Raw genomic sequence first — 18,273 nt, 5'->3', positions numbered from 1 at the left:
TCTGCAACTAATGACCATTGCCATTATCATAGCAAGCATCTCTTAGATTACCTATGACTACTTTTGCTATAAGACATTTTAACTTAAGGATGTTTCTCGATATTTAATCATTTATCTTTTTATCACCATCATAAGATTTGGAATCTTATGCATTTTGTACATACGTGTACAGTAACTCTCATAAAACTACAAGCATCTACCCAAGTATCTAACATTGTGGTGTATTTCAATATTATTCACTGATGTTATTCTCAGTATTTAGTTATTTTGCCTCTGCTACAGGTTTGGACCAACTACATTTTTAGCAGCTTCTGAACATGTTTATTTCCTCTCAAAGACAACAGATGGTAACAGTTTAGTAAGTATCATCCTAATCTTTGAGCCTTTTTATAATCAGCCTTTCACCGATCCCTTCAAAGTTGGCATTGACGTCCTAATGCTGTCAAATTACACCCTACAAATTCATTGAAATAAATAAAGAACAACACGTGTATAATGCAAACAGGGAAATACCTTTTCAATGAAAAGAAACAGAAATCTATACAACTGCCCATATGCTTTATCTGAACAAGGCTTTGAGCCAAGATCTTCAACAAATGTGTTTTTTACGTACATAAAGTTATATTGACCGTTTTATTGACCATACATCATCTCTTAAAACAAACATACTCCCCATCAGTTTTTAAATCAATCTTGCACAACAAGCTTTAAATACAGGAGAGACAAAATAAGTGTTTGATTGGGAAGGACGAGGATCATTGCTGGTCTCCTATAGCAAAAAAGAGCTTAGTGAAGGATTAGTTTTATTATTGGCTTAAATCAGACTATTTCCCCTGCCCATTCTCTGCTTAGAGAACAATGAGACTCCCAATCGATGTAGTACACTAACATAACCCCTTGAACATTTCACATTAGAACATAAATAATCTCCTAACATCATCAATGGTTAGTGTGAAATTCACACATGCCTAATCAAATTACATCTCTGTGATTTTCCCAGATAGAAAGGTATTTGTTTAAAACACTGATTTCAGACAAAACAATAAAAGGATCTCAATTTAAAATTCATCAATAAAATGTGAGAAATTTATTAAGGTAAAAATGAGGAGTTGTGTCTTAACAAACAAACAAACAAATAGTGTCGCCCCTAAAAAAATGTACCATTCATCCCCACTCAGTGTTCACAGTATTGTTAGAATTGCTATTAATCTACGTCATCTATCATGCCCTTGTTCAGACACGTTTTAATCATTTTCAGGATTATTTGCCTAACAAGCTCAAATTTGAAGTTCAGTAGTCATAGGTATTGGTTCTGAACACAGTTACAATTGATGGTCCATAATTTTAACCTCTTTCCGAAGGGTACAGGGAAGAACCCGTTGCCAGTATGGTCATCTCTTGAGCTAAAATGTTGCAAGACAACATTGTACATGATAGGATACGTGCCCTTGGTGCAAAAGAAGGACAAAGCCCTCTTTCTGTGAGCCAACTGGAGGGCTACAGGTGTAACCTACAGACTTAAGGCTCCCTAAGCAATAACAAGTATTTACAAACATATCAGCTGTAAAAGGAGTTGGCACAGTCCATTGACAAAAAGCATAACCACATGAAAGAAATGCGTGTTTGTACAGCATATTCATGGAAACATCTGATTTTCCCAGTCCAACGGAGGAGCTAACAAATAAATGTAAGAAAACAAAAACAGGCAAGGCGGCCCTCTGAAGGCCAGTTTCATTGAAAATTCTCCAGCTTGCGTAAACGCAGGGGGTTGGAGGGCAAGGCTTGTGGATTTGGAGTGGACTCCTCCTGCTCAGGAGGGCGGTAGAGAACTCTTCCTCGATGATTGAATAAGTAGAAAGATGGGTGATTTCTCAACGTGTCAAATGTCCTGGTTCAAGCAAAAGAGCACAACACACAGGTGAGTGGAGCGTTTGTTGTTTATTTTAATGCATCAGTATAAAAATAGGGCTGATACAGACATGAAATTACATCTGCGTGTGCTTACTTGTTTTTGAGCTCTGATGAAGCGTCCATGTCTTTGAACACACCAGAAATGTGAACTATTCCATAACACGTGACCACAAATGATAATAATGTCTGTAACACAATCTGGAAAAACAAAACAAAATGAGAAATGCAGATAAAGGTAAATAATAGACAAATAACTTCATTATTCTTTTATTAAATGTGATCAAGCGCATCGCGTTTCATTGCAACTTACATCTATAGGTAACATTTCATTCTCTTTCTCGGTCAGTCTCATGTATGATCGGTCTGTGAGAGAAAAACAGGGAGAAGAATCTCTTTGTTAAATAAAATGTCACATACACAAGTATGCTTTCTTTCCACAAGATCTATGAAATTAAATGCATGTTTCATAATGCATGTTATACACTAGATGAAGATGCACCCTTTAGACAGATAACAGTCACAGCAACATTTAATTCATTAAATGTAAAGAACATTTGGTGAACGGTTAAACACACACTAACTTCGGAGAAGGCCAGTTTACATACATTAAAATGCGTCGTCAATCTAGTGCACGTACACGCATCAAGACTCAATTATTAGAAAATGTGATGTTTAATCTATAACTTTTGTAACGCTACACATGACTGTTTTCTATGAGATGACCGATAACGGCTAACCGTTTTTAAAAGGAAGGTTCTTTCTGTGCCCACGAGTCTCAATCCCGTTGAGCTGCCTTATTTGACACCATTTAAATACACAACTAAGATGTCCCGAAATGCTATCTAGATAGGGTAGTTCACTAGCTTTTGTGTCACAGCCAGTACGCTGACTAAAACTGTCATGCACACTCAGTTTGAAGAGGCCGCACACAGCACCTGACTCGGATCATCATCAACAGCTTCCTAAATATGAACATTTCTATCCATCACCGCCGTTTCTAGATGAACGATACTCACGCTGTGCCGCTGAAAAAGCCGCATGTGCCAATGCGAACAGACCGACGCCGACAACACCTTTCCAGAAGGACGAGGCCATTTTTACTTGAGCGCTAGCGAACGCGTGAAGCTCTCCACAATGAGCGCTGCATCAACACCGCCACAATATTCACATTTCCGGTTACCGGATGAATACAACTATTAAAATGTATTTATCTAAAGAATAAAAAGTGATAAATAGTAATAAGTTAACAATGTCTGCTTATATTTATTTTAAAAACCTGGAGTTATTTGAAGTGACTCCGTTCTTGCAAAAATAAAATGTATAAAGGTCCATTGACAGTATTTGTATTTTCACACACACACACGCACGCACGCGCACGCACGCACGCGCACACACACACACACACACACACACATATATTTTTAAATTAATTTAATAGCAAATTAAATTAATTTTTTATCTGTTGCTACGTAGTCAATACGTTTTGACTGCTAAATATTTTAAAAATCATATGATTGGCTATGTAAAGGCGAAATATAATCATCAAAAACTTTAAAGGCAGCGTTGCGATCAATAAACACGATTATAGCGTCATTCATTAAAACGATCCATTAAAAATAATAAAGTTCAAGATAGATAAAGAGCTACACTTTCAAGATTTTTATATTGAATTTAGAAATGCTGTATATTAAATAGATCCATCTGAGCACGCATGTTTACGTAACATTACATTGCTTATTATATATTTGCAAATATCTTTGCTCATGACGATGCAGAATAAAAACACGAAGGAAATCTCCATCGTAACAATATGCGCAGCACTGGCGCAGTATGAATCGGACGAACACCCTGTTTGGTAGGTCGGTCCCGTGACGCTACAAGCAGTGGGCGGGACGTCGCTGGGATTCAGGAACAATCTACAGCTGCTTTTGCTCCATCGATCCCGAGCCTACTGCGTTCATCTGTCCTAACCTTTCACCCTCAAAGCGATGCCAACATGGGCTCTACATATCAAAGCAAAACCGCGATGAGAATTGGGAGATGTCTTTGGCTGTTTGTTGCAGCGAGCTCCATCTGTTTGTGTTTGTGCGAGGCTGAAGACAGTGGCATGGAGAACATCGTGACAGAGAAGAAAGCAGAAGAGAGCCACAGACAAGACAGCGCAGACCTGCTGATCTTCATCCTCCTCCTCACCCTCACAATCTTGACCATATGGTTATTCAAACACCGACGCTTCAGGTTTCTGCACGAGACTGGACTGGCTATGATATATGGTGAGACCGGGATGAGCGATGCTCCTGTTATGATCTCAAATATGAGTTCTGTAGTCAACAGCGTGTTTCTGCAATAAAGTTTACACCCGCACGGGATCTGATACGTTTAAATACGCCATGCATAACCATAACTGTTCAAAGGTTTGTTTGGGTGCACAGATATCACAACAACAGGGCCTGTGAAGTGTAGCTTTACTTCTGCTATCTGTGATTAGCCCTTGCACGCTTAGGGTATAGAAGCTTTACAAAGTGAAAGCTTTAATGTGTCTGAGAATTGTTGATAAACATCTTGCTTGTGCAGCAGAGGCAACCTATCAGTTATGTTGATTCAGAAGCTGATATACAGAAACAGATCAGACATTTGTGTGGACAACTTTAGTGAGCCTCCTATTTAGACATTATCATGTATATGTGTTCTTCTGAGTTAACTAGTAGCCGGTCTACATACATTTACATTTTTCCAAACATGTATTTTTTGAATGTTGCTAACCACACAACTGTGCCCACCATTGACTTCCTCTATGCACACAAACATCACTTTAGGTAATATCTTTAGGAAAAAGTATTACAGGTTTTGAACACTGGGGTAGATAAATGATGACAGAATTTGCATTTGTTGGCCGAACTGTCCCTGTAATACGTTGTTTATATTATTGTCACGATTCATCAGTTGTGCCTTATGGATTGTTTCTCTCTCTTTAGGGTTGCTTGTGGGTGTTGTCCTGCGTTATGGCATCCATGTACCCAGTGACATTGGCAATTTTACATTGAGCTGTAATGTCAACGCCAGTCCAGCCACGTTGCTGGTGAATGTAAGCGGGAAATTTTATGAGTACACACTGAAAGGAGAGATCGGTGCGAATGAAATCAATGACATTCAGGACAACGAGATGCTCCGCAAGGTAAAGCATCACAGTCCATCGATGATACAGCAGATGCTATCAGAATTTCATTTGAATTCCAAGTATAAATTCATTCATAAATATTTGAAATAAGCTGACATAATATATTAATATTAATTAGTGAACATTTATCTGGTGATGAAAGATCTTTCTGTTTTGACTTTTTGTATTTCAGGTGACCTTTGATCCTGAGGTCTTCTTTAATATTCTCCTGCCTCCCATCATATTTTATGCTGGATACAGTTTAAAGCGGGTAAGCGATGAGGGAGAATGTGGAAAGAGCAGAGAAAAGGGAAATGCCTTTAGCCACTTATACCAATTCTTCCATCTCTCCATCTGTGTTTCAGAGGCATTTCTTCAGGAACTTGGGCTCAATTCTCGCCTATGCTTTTGTGGGAACTGTGGTGTCCTGTTTCATCATTGGGTCAGCTCACAGTCTTTTGTTCAATGCTTCATGAAGCGGCTATTTCAGCGACGGGGTCGAGGACCTGGGTTCTGAAGTGTATGTGTTTGTTTTTCAGATTATTAATGTATGGTTGTGTGACACTGATGAAGAAGATTGGCCAACTGCGTGGAGACTTTTTCTTTACTGACTGCCTGTTCTTTGGTGCCATCGTGTCAGCCACTGATCCAGGTATTACAGTCAACAAATCAAACAATAAATACACATTTAACATATTGGAACTTAGTTATAAGTTAACAGTTCATGAGTGATGTTTTGTTTTGTAGTGACAGTCCTGGCCATCTTTAATGAGCTGCATGTGGATGCCGACCTGTATGCGCTGCTGTTTGGTGAGAGTGTCCTGAATGATGCTGTCGCTGTTGTATTGTCCTCGTAAGTCATTTATTTCAACAATATGATGTATTTACAAAGCAGCTAGTGTGTGACATTACCATTTTAGCCTTTTTGTATCGATAGATGTTTTTAATAATGGAATTAATTAGCATTATTCGTATTGATCATTTTAATAAACAGCTCGTTGTGAAATAGTAATTGACACTTTTCATTTAACACCAATTCTTCCCCTGCTGGACCTTCATCCGATCCAGCATTCTGCTTTATTACGGGAGGCAAAGTGGGGCGGGGCATCACAGCCCTGAAGGTGTGGCTTATGCAGAGGGCGGAAACCAGACACTGGGACCGCCCCTCAACGGGTGTGCCACACATGTAGCTTTAAACCTACCGAGTGGATTGTTAGTGTGTGCATTAGCTGGTCTGTACCAGAACATGCAGAGTAAATGACCCACAGTTCTGCTTCATACCAGCACCTATAATATATTTACGTATTGATCTGACTGAGTACATGAGAGATAGGCAGCTGATAATGAGAGATAGGCAGAATAAGGAAATTGGAACCCTTTCCTCTTACATTTGGTTCACTTTCAGAGGAATTCTGGAAGGTGTGTTGATGGGGCAGAGCTGTGGGTATTTATGGAGGATTGAATGATAGATATTTGCTTTATAGTCTGAGGTGATGCTGTGATCCTCTAGAGAATTGACAGCTGTTTCTTTTTACCCTCTATCCTACAGACTTCTTTTTAATAATGTAGCAGTGAGGTTGCGAATTGCAACCACTGGGTCACTCCACCCCTTCCTTTCAAAGCATTACGGGGGCTGACACAAGACTAAGACGTCGTCACATTTTCGCTTCTTTGCCGAAGGACATAACATATTTATGAAACGCGCTCTGTAGAGCAGTTTGTTTGTTTAGGGCTACTGTAGAAACAACTTGGTGAATTCCATGCAAGGGAACCCGCGCTGTATGTAGATAGTAATAGCACATTCTAAGGTAATGAAAACAAATCGCTTCATTATGTAAAGTCTTCATACAACTCTGAAGACATAGTTATGTATATTATATTGCATTTCTGTCAATAGATAGAAAAATTCACATTGGACCTTTAAAGGGGGTCATGTCATGAGGAATTAAAATTTTAGTGTTTAATGCCGATGTGCTTGTTGCGGCATAGACGTACACTTTCACAAATTGAAACATACCTTTTAGTCGAAAACAAAACATTTATTAAATTGTAGTTAATAGTTCACCCAAAAATTACATGTTGGTCTGTGTTTGGGGTGGTTGTGAAAACTAAATTGCGACTGTTATGATAAGACCTCGATAAAGACAAGTTTGTGTCAGATAAGGATACTTGCTGATACCAAATGTGTCAGAGTTAATTTATTGCCAAAACATAAGCAAACTTTTTCCTGCTACTTTCATACTGATAATATTAGCTTGTTGGCAATAATGTCTTTCCCTAAACGGGTCTTGCATTAAAGCTAAAAAGACAATTACAGTATTACAAGTATTTTAAAGTGGTTTATTATTTTAGATTTGGGTTTTGCACTTTTAATAGCAAAGTTAATAGCATATATAAGTGTATATGAGTGAATTTGTATTCTGTTATTAGGTCAATTGTAGCATATCAGCCCAGGGGAGACAACAGTCACACTTTTGAAGCTATGGCCATGCTAAAGTCCTTTGGCGTCTTCCTAGGGGTCTTCAGTGGTTCTTTTGCCCTGGGAGTGGCAACTGGAGTCGTAACTGCATTGATATCCTTTACTGGTTCAAGGTCGTGCATCACTTGTGTGGCGTGATACACTAAATCATGTTGTGCTGAAGATGTGGGTTTAAGGGTGTGTTCACATATGCCAAGTTTGGTTCGATTAAAACGAACTCTGGTGTGATTGCACTGTTAGTGCGGTTTATTTGTGTAAGTGGGAACGCTGCCACCTGAACCCTGGTGCGCAACAAACCACACTCAGGTCCGGTTCGATTTAAATATGAATGCAACACAGACCAACGGCATCGAACCAAACCAAAAACAGAAAGCGATAACAATAATAGACCCAAAAAACTTGTGATTTGGTAATATAAAAGGAGTATTTATTAAATCTGTGCTTGCACATGTAACAGAGGAATTCCTGAACGCTAAGCAACCAGGACTACATTTTATAATTTTTTGGTCCGGTCCAAAAGAACCAAACTACAAATATGAACGCACCCTAAATCCAGCGTTATGTCTTAATTAAAATTTGCATGACTTCCTGCCTTTTTATATCAGTAGAAAATAATGGAATATATTCTTCATGATGAAGTGATTTTCGTTGACTCCCTCTCACGTGACTAAATTCACGAAACTGAGGGATTTCCCGCTGCTGGAGACGGCTCTGTTCTTCCTCATGTCTTGGAGCACCTTCCTTCTTGCAGAGGCCTGTGGATTTACTGGTGAGGTTTAGACCCCAGAGACTAGGTATCAGAGGCGTTTATAACTGAGTTGCGACACACTTTGATCTCGCCGCCGCATGGTTCATGGAGCTCTCAATAGTTCCAAACTGGCAGTGTGTTTGAATGGGTTTAAGAGGGAGAGACCGTGGAAGCACTTGTATCTGCAACACATTTCACTAAATACCAACACAATAGATGCTCCGATTACCATGTTTACATTTATAAAAGCATTTTGTCTGATGAGTGTTAGAGAGACAGTATGAAATCAGTATTCTGTTTGATTTGAAAAGGAAGAATGCATAATGTTCAATTCACTAACAGTATGTGGGTATTCATAGTTTCTTATGCTTCTATGGTCATCAGTGCATACCATCGATAAATAATAGTAAGACATTAACATAAAAATGCACAAGGAATTTATCAATAAATAATCAATGACCAGTAAATGCTCCACAAAGTGGAAAAATGAACAAGACAAACAATTTACGTCAGTAAGAGATTAATTTATATAATGTATACAGGGAGAGGGGTCGATAACATTTTATATAATGAGCAGTCTTTATAGAAAATCATTCAATCACACATACTGACAAAAAGAAAAGTGTGTTTATTTAGGAAAATAATATTTTGTTTCAAAAACATCCTTATAATAAAACACCAGTTTTACAAAGATGTATTTTATCAATTTTACCTGCGAAAGTGTTTGGGAAACAGTGAAATGAATGGGCTTCAATGCAATGAACTGCTAGAAAACTACAGGCCTGTCTCCCTTCATCGCCAAAGCCCTTGAGCGAGTTGTGTTCAAACAGCTCTCCTCCTTTCTCATGCAAAACAACCTCCTGAACAGCAATCAGTCTGGGTTCAAGACCGGTCATTCCACAGAGACTGCACTGCTCTCAGTCATCGAAGCCCTGAGACTGGCAAAAGCATCATCCATGTCATCTGTGCTCATCCTACTGGATCTGTCTGCTGCCTTTGACAATGTCAATCATCACATCCTCCTGGCTTCTCTCAGTGCTATGGGTGTCTCTGGAATGGCGTTGCAATGGTTTGGGTCCTACCTCTCGGGTAGGTCATTCAGAGTATCCTGGAGAGATGAGGTCTCAGCGTCCCAACAGCTCAACACGGGGGTGCCACAGGGCTCAGTGCTTGGACCGCTACTCTTCTCCATTTACAGGTCATTCAGAAGCATGGCTTCTCCCATCACTGCTATGCCGACGACACACAACTCTACTTGTCATTTCAACCGGACGATCCGACGGTCGCTGCTCGCATCGCGGCATGCCTGAGTGACATCTCGCTTTGGATGAAGGATCATCACCTGCAGCTAAACCTTGCAAAAACTGAACTGCTTGTGATCCCAGCCAACCCAAATATTCAGCACAACCTTGCCATTCAACTAGGCTCATGAACGATTACACCGTCCAGCACAGCCAGAAACCTGGGAGTGGTAATCGATGATCAGCTTTACCTCACAAGTCATGTTGCCAGCACCACACGGTCCTGTAGATTCATCCTCTACAAGATTAGGAAAATTAGACCTTTCGGAGCACTCTACGCAAGTCCTAGTCCAGGCTCTTGTCCTGTCCAAACTGGATTATTGCAATGCGCTTCTGGCTGGACTTCCTGCTTGCACAATCAAACCTCTCCAGATGATCCAGAATGCGGCGCCAAGAGTGGTCTTCAATGAACCGAAGAGAGCGCATGTAACTCCGCTCTTCATCAGGTTACACTGGCTCCCTATTGCCGCCCGCATAAAGTTCAAAGCTATGCTCCTGCCCTACAAGACCAACACCGGATCTGCACCATCGTATCTCCACTCGCTAATGCAGATCTATGTTCCTGCCAGATCACTGCGGTCTGCAAAGGAACAACGACTAGTGGTACCATCCCAAAAAGGAAAAAAGTAATTCTCCCGTACCTTCTCTGGATCTGTTCCACATTGGTGGAATGATCTACCAGCTGCTACAAGATCAGCAGACTCGGTTGCCATCTTTAAAAAACGCCTAAAAACGCATCTCTTCCGTCAACACGTCGCTGATTGATTTTTCCTAATTCTCTTCCCTTTCCTTCTTTAAAAAAAAAAAAAAAAAACGTACTAACCTCACTATTCTTAGCTTTGTATACTGTGCTAGGCTTTAATGGACTGGTTTTGGTGCACTTATGTATTTTGTTGCCTATGTTGTTATAATTGCTAACAATGTTTCCTCATCTGTAAGTCGCTTTGGATAAAAGCGTCTGCTAAATGACTAAATGTAAATGCAATGACACGAGTTACTTCCGCATTCCAGTCTTCTAATACACGGCATTGCTAGTGTCGTAACTCTGTTTTTCATCGGCTCTGCTAGGTATCATTGTAAAAGCCAAAAATTTTCAATAACTCTCCTGTTCGTGTTACTGCTCATTCAGGTGTGGTGGCAGTTCTGTTCTGTGGCATGACACAGGCCCATTACACCTTTAACAACCTTTCACCTGAGTCTCAGGACAGGACAAAACAAGTAAGATTATTTCAAACTTTGGATGTAAAAAATCAGTTTTTAGACTAAAAACTAAACATTTTCTAGGGATGTCATGTGATAATTTACCCAACAGTTTGGTTTGTCCATGTTCAACCCAGCCAGGAGCTGAAACAGCATTTTATTTGAGAGTGTAATGTGTTTCTGCTGAGCAGCTTTGCTGAAATTGTCTTGAGTTAATGTTTCTCCTTCATCGATGCGAGAAGTGTAGTTAATGTTTCTCCTTGCGGTCTGTGTCAAATATGAAAAGTGTTTACTGTGTTTAACACGTCATGTGCTCTCTTTCAGTTATTTGAACTGCTGAGTTTCTTGGCCGAGAACTTCATATTTTCCTACATGGGCTTGACATTGTTTACCTTCCAGAACCACGTCTTCAACCCAATCTTCATTGTGGGCGCATTTGTATCCTAATACCAAGTACATTTGCTGAAAATGCGTAATAAGGGACAAAAGGCTTAAAATAGTCTCAGCAAATGTAAACATTGTTTGAAAATGTTAAACTAGATCATTGTAAAAGAGAGGAAGTATTTTGGTTCATGTCCAATAGAGCTCATTGTGCTTCCCACAAGTCAATTCTCATAACCAGTTGATTATGAACAGAGGACAAATGGTCACTGTTTTTGAAGAATGTTTAGAAGTTGGGGTGCAGTGTTAGCTTCATTTTGACGGTGACTCCTTGACAGTGTTTCTTCTCAGTTAGCTGTGTTTTTGGGCAGAGCTGCGAACATCTACCCTCTCTCCTTCCTGCTCAACTTGGGCCGCAGAAACAAGATCACCTCCAACTTTCAGCACATGATGATGTTTGCAGGTTTGTGGATGGAATGAACGCTGTGGTCTGCCAACATTTTTGCTTTTAAGTATGAATAACACACCAAAAACAAAGCTGGGTTTTGTCAGCCAGGGAAATTATCAAAGTCTTGGGTGCGTGCTCCATGTACAGTAGATTGCTGTTGGACAGACAACTGTATGACAAACCACTGTATGACTATGAAAACTTAAGTGACAATATGTAGTGCAGACGAACAGTGCAAAGTTTAAATAGATAGAGGGTACTAAAAAGACAATATATATTATACACATACGGACAGTATATGCACAAGATAAACAGATTAGACGTTAAATATAAATATGAAATAAAAACATGAACAGATATAGGTATGTAAATGTGATAATGGGTGGATTTTGCATTAGGTGCAATGAATGATGCATTATAGTCCATTAAACTGTAGTGCATGATATAAAGAAGTGTGAGCGTGTGGATTTTTGATGTTGAGTAGTCTAATAGCCTGAGGATAAAAGTGTCGTTTTGTGCGGGATGGGATGCTCTGGTATCCTCTGCCCGAAGGCAGCAAGGAGAGCAGCCTGTGATTTGGGTGGCTGGAATCACTGATGATCTTCCTGGATTTCTTCATACACCGCCTGGGGTAGATATCCTGAAGAGAGGTAATGCTCAGTTAGAATGCTCTCAACTGTGCAGGTATTAAAGGTACTTAGGATGTTTTGGCTCATCCCAAACACCCGAGAAAAAAGAGGCGCTTTTAGCAGTGCATCAGTGTGAGTGGTCCATGTGAGATCTTCAGTGATGTTCACCCCAAGGAACTTGAAACTGTTTACCCTCTCCAAAGGTGTCCTGGTGATGGGGCTGTGTTCCTTGACTTGCCTTCTGAAATCCACCACCAGCTCCTTGGTTTTGTTGAGCAAGAGATGGTTCTCTTTACACCAGTTTGTCAGACTTCATACCTCCTCTCTGTAGGCCAACTCGTCATTGTTAGAGATCAGTTCTATCACTGTCGTGTCATCAGCGAATTTCATAAGGACATTAGAGCTGTGTGGCAATGCAGTCGTGTGTATATAGGGAGTAGAGGAGTGGGCTTAGGACACATCCCTGGGCAACACCAGTGTTGAGAGTCAATGGGGAGGAAGTATTGTTTCTTATTCCGACAACTTGAGGTCTGCCTGACAGGAAGTCCAGAATCCAGTCACACAGGGAATCGAATGCTGAGCTGTACAGACAGACTGTACAGCATTCTCACATATACTTTCTTGTTGTCAAGGTGGGAGAGAGCAGTGTGTAGGGTTAGGCGATGGCATCATCGGTAAAGCGATTGCAGTGATATGCAAACTGTAGCGGGTCTGAAGAGGCAAGGCAGCAGAGAGCAGATGTAGTTGCTGATCAGCTTCTTTAAAACACTTGCTGAAGATAGGTGTTAAAGCCACAGGGTGCCAGTCATTCAACCATCATTTCATTACATCATAAAGTATGGGTGGAAGTTATTGTATTGTTTTTGCCCTTTTGCTCGTCAGGTCTTCGTGGCGCCATGACCTTTGCCCTGTCGATCAGAGACACGGCCACATATGCACGACAGATGATGTTCTCCACCACGCTTCTGGTGGTCTTCTTCACTGTCTGGATCTGTGGAGGAGGCACCACTCAAATGCTCTCCTGCCAGAAAATCCGGTCTGTTCCCCATCACTCTGAATGACATTTTATCTGAAGTAGAGTGAAGACATGAATAATTATTGAGTTGTGTTGTTCCTGCACTTCTGCAATTTTGCTAGTGTGTAAACATCAAGAGCTTCCTTTTAATAAAAATCATTTGGGAACTCGAATAGAACTACACTGTTAAAAAGGGAATAAATGGCAAATGCATAAGTGATTTTCTGCCAGGACATTATCCATCAGACATTTCTGTTAACCCCAAAAACAATTAAAAATACAGGTAAACAGGAAACAGCTGCAGAAAGAAAATAATCAATGCAAAAATGTCCTTCATGTTAATACAGCAGATGGTGCCCATTTTTTTATTTTACAGTGTAGCTGAAATAAGGAGCTACTGTGTGTGATTTAACACAATGTTTATTTGAATTTATATTGTTTTGTTTTTACAGTGTTGGAGTAGACACAGATGGTTGTGCGCAGATCGGTCCTGATGCAGTGGAGCGGAGAAGCACTAAACAAGAGAGTGTCTGGCTGTTTAGGATCTGGTACAACTTTGATCACAAGTATCCTTTTGCAGTGACAAGTTAAATCACTTTGCATTATGGGATGCAGTACCCAGGCCAGCACTTTATTATTTTATAGATGTTTTTAGAAAAAAAATAAAAAAATGCATTAAACGAAACAACAATAAGAATTACTACAAAACATTACTTTCCTCGCTTGTACTAATATTTTCTAGTCACTCACATTTTGTATGTAAATATTTTTCGTATGTCATTTGGACATAGGCCTGCTAAAATTGTCCTTTCTTGAAGTAATATTTTCATGTCATTGTGCCATGTCATTCTCTTAGGGCCGTTTTAATGCATCTTAAATGAAATATATTAAAATAAAGAATGAATAGCTAATGGTCAGCTGAGAGGTGCAGTCGTGATCCTGTTATGTCTACAGTGAGTGCTTGAGTTTCTTGTTAATATGAGAATTGATGATGTTTGTAAGAAAAGCCTTAACCCATTCGTCCTGCAGTTATCTGAAGCCCTTTCTGACCCACAGCGGACCACCACTCACCGCCACACTTCCCTCCTGCTGCGGTCCTCTGGCACGATGCCTCACCAGCCCACATGCATATGAGGTTTGTACCCCTTTTGGTATTGTACTGTATGTGATAATTTTGTTCAAATGTGGGGATACATTTAATCAACAGAACATTGTTTTTTTACAATGCAAACCTACAAAAAGATTATTGTGTAAATATCATGGTCTTCAAAGATGAAAACACTCGCACTTTAGAGGGACTTTACTCTAAGTTGCTCTAGGGAAATTGTATTCAAATAAGTGTGTTGATAAGTGCATCTGCTTAATATTAATTTTATTACAAAATCAATCTCTTTCAGAATGAAGAGCAGTTAAAAGATGACGACTCTGACCTCATTCTGAATGATGGTGACATCACTCTGACATACGGTGACATCACAGTAAGCACAGATGCATCAGGGGCTCGCACAAGCAGCACACCCGTGGGTGTGAACTCTGATGATGCTCTAGATCGAGAGCTGACATTCGGAGATCACGAGCTGGTGATCAGAGGCACCCGATTGGTCCTGCCCATGGATGACTCCGAGCCCCCACTGTCTCTGGACTCCCACCGTCACCGCCACAAGAACGAAACTATGAGCTGAACGGGAAAGACGGGACAAGTCTGTCAATCTCCTTCTCTATCATCTCTATCATCTGGAGCGATCGCTCTCAGCAGCTTTCCTGTCTCTGAAGTGGCTGGTTTGATGTCTCTACCTCATTCGTCACTCTCTCTTCTGTTCTTTATATGACATCGCAGAAATGTGGTTTTTACATCTCCTCTGTCAGTTTGTTTTTATTTCTCGTGGTTAAGCCGGACCACATAGTTTCGAACAGAGTTTGGAAGATTCTCTGATTCCTCACCATCTCTAAGGTTACCATGACAACAGAGTAAGCATACTTGTATTGTCTGAAAAGCAAGGCGTAAAATTGCCATGACCTGGCCTGCATGCTTATGTGTGTCTTCTCTTGATGTGTGAGCTCTTGTTTGGAAGATGCGAAAAGAAACGGCGACATTTGTGTTGGTCTGATGCTTTTTACTGCCTTCTCTGTCCATGATGGTCTAAACTGAGACCTGCTTACTGGTGGCTCTGCGTTTGCTGTGCGGTTATAATTAAGTGCCTGTTGGATGTAGTTTCCCCGTAGAGCAAAATGACACTATGTGCCGTCCACTAGAGGGAGGTTGTGTGTTTTGATATCGATTTGTTTGTCTGAGCGGTGGGACTGACTACAGACCTGTGTTATTTGGAACCGGGTACAGATCTGAATCTTATATTGTGACCTTTGACTGTGAATCTGTGGAGGTTTTTACGCCCTGTGTGTGTGTTATTTGGCATGGTGAAAAAAAGTAGTTTCAAGAGAAAGAGACACATAGAGATTTTTTGTTGTTGTAAAATTTTTCTATAACAATCTGCATATAGCTTTTTTACCTTGTCTTTTAGAGATCCCCTTTTCTTTTCTTTTCTAGCTTGTAATGTTTAAAATGTCTAAAGAACAAGATGTCACGTCTAACTATGAATGTCTATAATAACACACATATAACATTCTACACTGGTATTACAAAGAAACGTTAAAATCATATATAGTGCCCATACTTGTGGTTTAGGGCTTATCTAGTATATACAAAAAAGTGAAAACTTTTTTTATATTCCAAATTTTGCATGACGTGTGGAGAAATATATCCCTCCACTGTTTCCTTCCAAAGTCCTGTTTGTGTGAAAAAAAAATGTTTTATCATAAGTTGTCTAGATCATTGGAGGACGCCACAGCAGCACCAATGTGATATAAGAAGGTTGGAATAGGACTCTGATTGTAGCTATTTAGATTTTAGACAGAAGAGATGAATGATTAAAAGAAGTTTTAATGTCCGTATGTTATGGAAGGATTGTGTATGACTGGCATCTGAATCACTGGATTTACACTGTTTATTAATGTCCTAAATAAATTCTATATCATTGGCATTATCAAGATTTTTTTATTTAGACCCGTGTCTCAATTTGCATACTGTTTATGCAATATAGGATGTACGATTCGTAGTAAATTTCAGGATCTGATGTGTTGTTCTGTACTTGCTTTTCTCTACTTGCTAATGTTGCTCGCAGTTTTCAGTTGTAGAAAAGTCAAGGAATGTAAAGCCAAAGCCTACTACAATGTTAATTTGTTCAAATCTACAACGTAATGAATTTAGGTGGATTCTAAGACACAATGGCAAAAGTACAGTGCGTCATAAAATGAAGGAACACTGGTGAAGAAATCTTTAGGGAAATTTGGTCAATGTTGCTGTAGTTTTTTATCATTTTCTAACTGTCATTGGACTGTTGAAATACAGTAGTCTGTTTTTTGGATGAGAGCCATTGGTCGTCCTTAACTCTATGGAGCAGTATATGACACCACCCTGGCAACAGTGTTTGTGTGATCTGTTGAGAGAATGAGAGATTTTCCATCAATGTGGCAATGATGAGGATGGCCGACCGTCTCGGTTATCTCCTGCTGTGCAGGATGATATGATGAAGAGGTCACAGTATTTGTAGGCTTTGCTTCTATTTTTCATAATACACAGAAATAGTGTGTACTTGAACAGATGTGAGGCAATGGAATTATAGCAGATTTGCACTTTTTCATTCTTGTTTTTAATTGTTTTGCAAGTGATGTACCGTAGATCTTTTAATGCAACTCAGAATCTCCATCAGAGCCCCGCGGCTTTCAGGTGAATCAATGACTAGCTGCGGAGAACATGTTTTTTTGCCAGTGGATTTTGTTAATTATGTTTGTTTTTGTTGTAAGAAGCCAGTAAACTTGTAAATCTTTCAGCCTATTAAATACATTTATGGATTGCGGAGTTGTTTAATGGTACAGAATCTGATAAACTAGACAATGTTACATTTAAAAATATTGTTACAATGGATAAATAATCTGTGAATCTTATTTTTCAGGGTGTGATTATTTTAGATAATTCAACTTTATTCTATTTTTTAAGTCTTAATGCTCCTCCAAAAACACAATATAAAGTAAAACACTGACAATGAGTCAAAATATTACTTGCTAGTGCAAACAAGTTGCAGAACCAAGAAGAATGGGTTTAAATGAGTGGTAAATGTGCTGTTATCACTGGTACGTAGATGTGTATTCTAGTGTGTTGCAGGTACTGACTGTTTACATTGGTGTAAATATTCTCATCTGTTCATGTGCGTGCAATGCTCAATAAACAAAAGCCTGTGCTTTCCATTAAACCTGTCTGCCTGGTTATATGTTAAAATAAATTTATATCTGCGTGTTTCCAGACCACGTTATATTTAACACTTAAAGGCAGTTTTCAAAAAATGGTGTTTCTAATAAAACAGATTTTTATGCGAAACCATTTGAAAAACCTATTTGAAAGTGTGTTTCCTCTTGGAAAGTACAGGCCTTTTCTTATCCAAATTCACAATACCAAGAATCCCAAAAACGAAACGCTGTTGGATTTGTGTTTTGACATGGTTCCTAAAGCAGCTCTTTCTCATACTGGTGTCTGTTCATTAATTTATCACCGGAGGGGATGTACACAATAGACACAAAACAGTTCTCTTTTTTTTGGAAGCGTTCTGGCTTATGATGAGGAGAGGTCAGTCCTGATGAAGGGATCAGGTAACATCTTCCCTATATGGTCAGAATTCTCTACAATAGTACATCCTCACTTGAGAGCACATCCTCTCCTACCAGAACAGCATTTACATCATCTCACAGCAAAAAATGTGTTGCTTCATAGGCACTTGGTGTTATCAGATCTCTGCACCATAAATAACCAATAATACCATTGGCCCTTCATACTGTTTGTTCTCCTGGTGACGACTGGCTGAAGGTTGCTTAAAGGAGATGATATTTTTGCAATTTTTATATCAGAACTGCCATCCAAAAACATATTCAATAAACCCTGAAATCTGTAGTGTC

General features: G+C 39.6%; 2 protein-coding genes across 2 annotated transcripts; one reads left to right on the top strand and one right to left on the bottom strand.

Annotated features, from left to right (window-relative positions):
* Positions 1–139: 139 nt before the first annotated feature.
* mmgt1 (membrane magnesium transporter 1) lies at positions 140–3,789 on the bottom strand. The gene is made up of 4 exons (XM_079479845.1): positions 2,928–3,789; positions 2,222–2,274; positions 2,006–2,109; positions 140–1,888 (listed from the first exon to the last, which is right to left on the bottom strand). Exons 1-4 carry the CDS (start codon positions 3,004–3,006, stop codon positions 1,732–1,734), a joined length of 393 nt encoding a protein of 130 aa, XP_079335971.1. The 5' UTR covers positions 3,007–3,789; the 3' UTR covers positions 140–1,731.
* On the top strand, positions 3,683–18,273 carry slc9a6a (solute carrier family 9 member A6a). The gene is made up of 15 exons (XM_079479844.1): positions 3,683–4,184; positions 4,887–5,086; positions 5,262–5,339; positions 5,434–5,510; positions 5,608–5,720; positions 5,816–5,921; positions 7,499–7,640; positions 8,211–8,316; positions 10,726–10,814; positions 11,121–11,234; positions 11,529–11,640; positions 13,137–13,290; positions 13,722–13,835; positions 14,299–14,404; positions 14,667–18,273. Exons 1-15 carry the CDS (start codon positions 3,908–3,910, stop codon positions 14,949–14,951), a joined length of 2,073 nt encoding a protein of 690 aa, XP_079335970.1. The 5' UTR covers positions 3,683–3,907; the 3' UTR covers positions 14,952–18,273.

This window comes from Barbatula barbatula (genome assembly GCF_947034865.1).
Source record: "Barbatula barbatula genome assembly, chromosome: 18".
NCBI lineage: Eukaryota > Metazoa > Chordata > Actinopteri > Cypriniformes > Nemacheilidae > Barbatula > Barbatula barbatula.
The sequence above is the reverse complement of the archived record's forward strand: the minus strand, read 5'-3'. Positions and strand labels throughout refer to the sequence as shown.

Excerpts from the sequence above, each read along its gene's own strand:
- mmgt1 (XM_079479845.1), bottom strand. The coding sequence starts at position 3,006 with ATGGCCTCGTCCTTCTGGAAAGGTGTTGTCGGCGTCGGTCTGTTCGCA. Across the intron at positions 2,110-2,221 it reads ATGAAATGTTACCTATAGAT|ATTGTGTTACAGACATTATT; the intron begins GTAAGTTGCAAT and ends TTGTTTTTCCAG. Across the intron at positions 1,889-2,005 it reads TCATCAGAGCTCAAAAACAA|GACATTTGACACGTTGAGAA; the intron begins GTAAGCACACGC and ends TGCTTGAACCAG.
- slc9a6a (XM_079479844.1), top strand. The coding sequence starts at position 3,908 with ATGGGCTCTACATATCAAAGCAAAACCGCGATGAGAATTGGGAGATGT. Across the intron at positions 7,641-8,210 it reads CTGGAGTCGTAACTGCATTG|GTGACTAAATTCACGAAACT; the intron begins ATATCCTTTACT and ends ACTCCCTCTCAC. Across the intron at positions 11,235-11,528 it reads TCTTCATTGTGGGCGCATTT|TTAGCTGTGTTTTTGGGCAG; the intron begins GTATCCTAATAC and ends GTTTCTTCTCAG.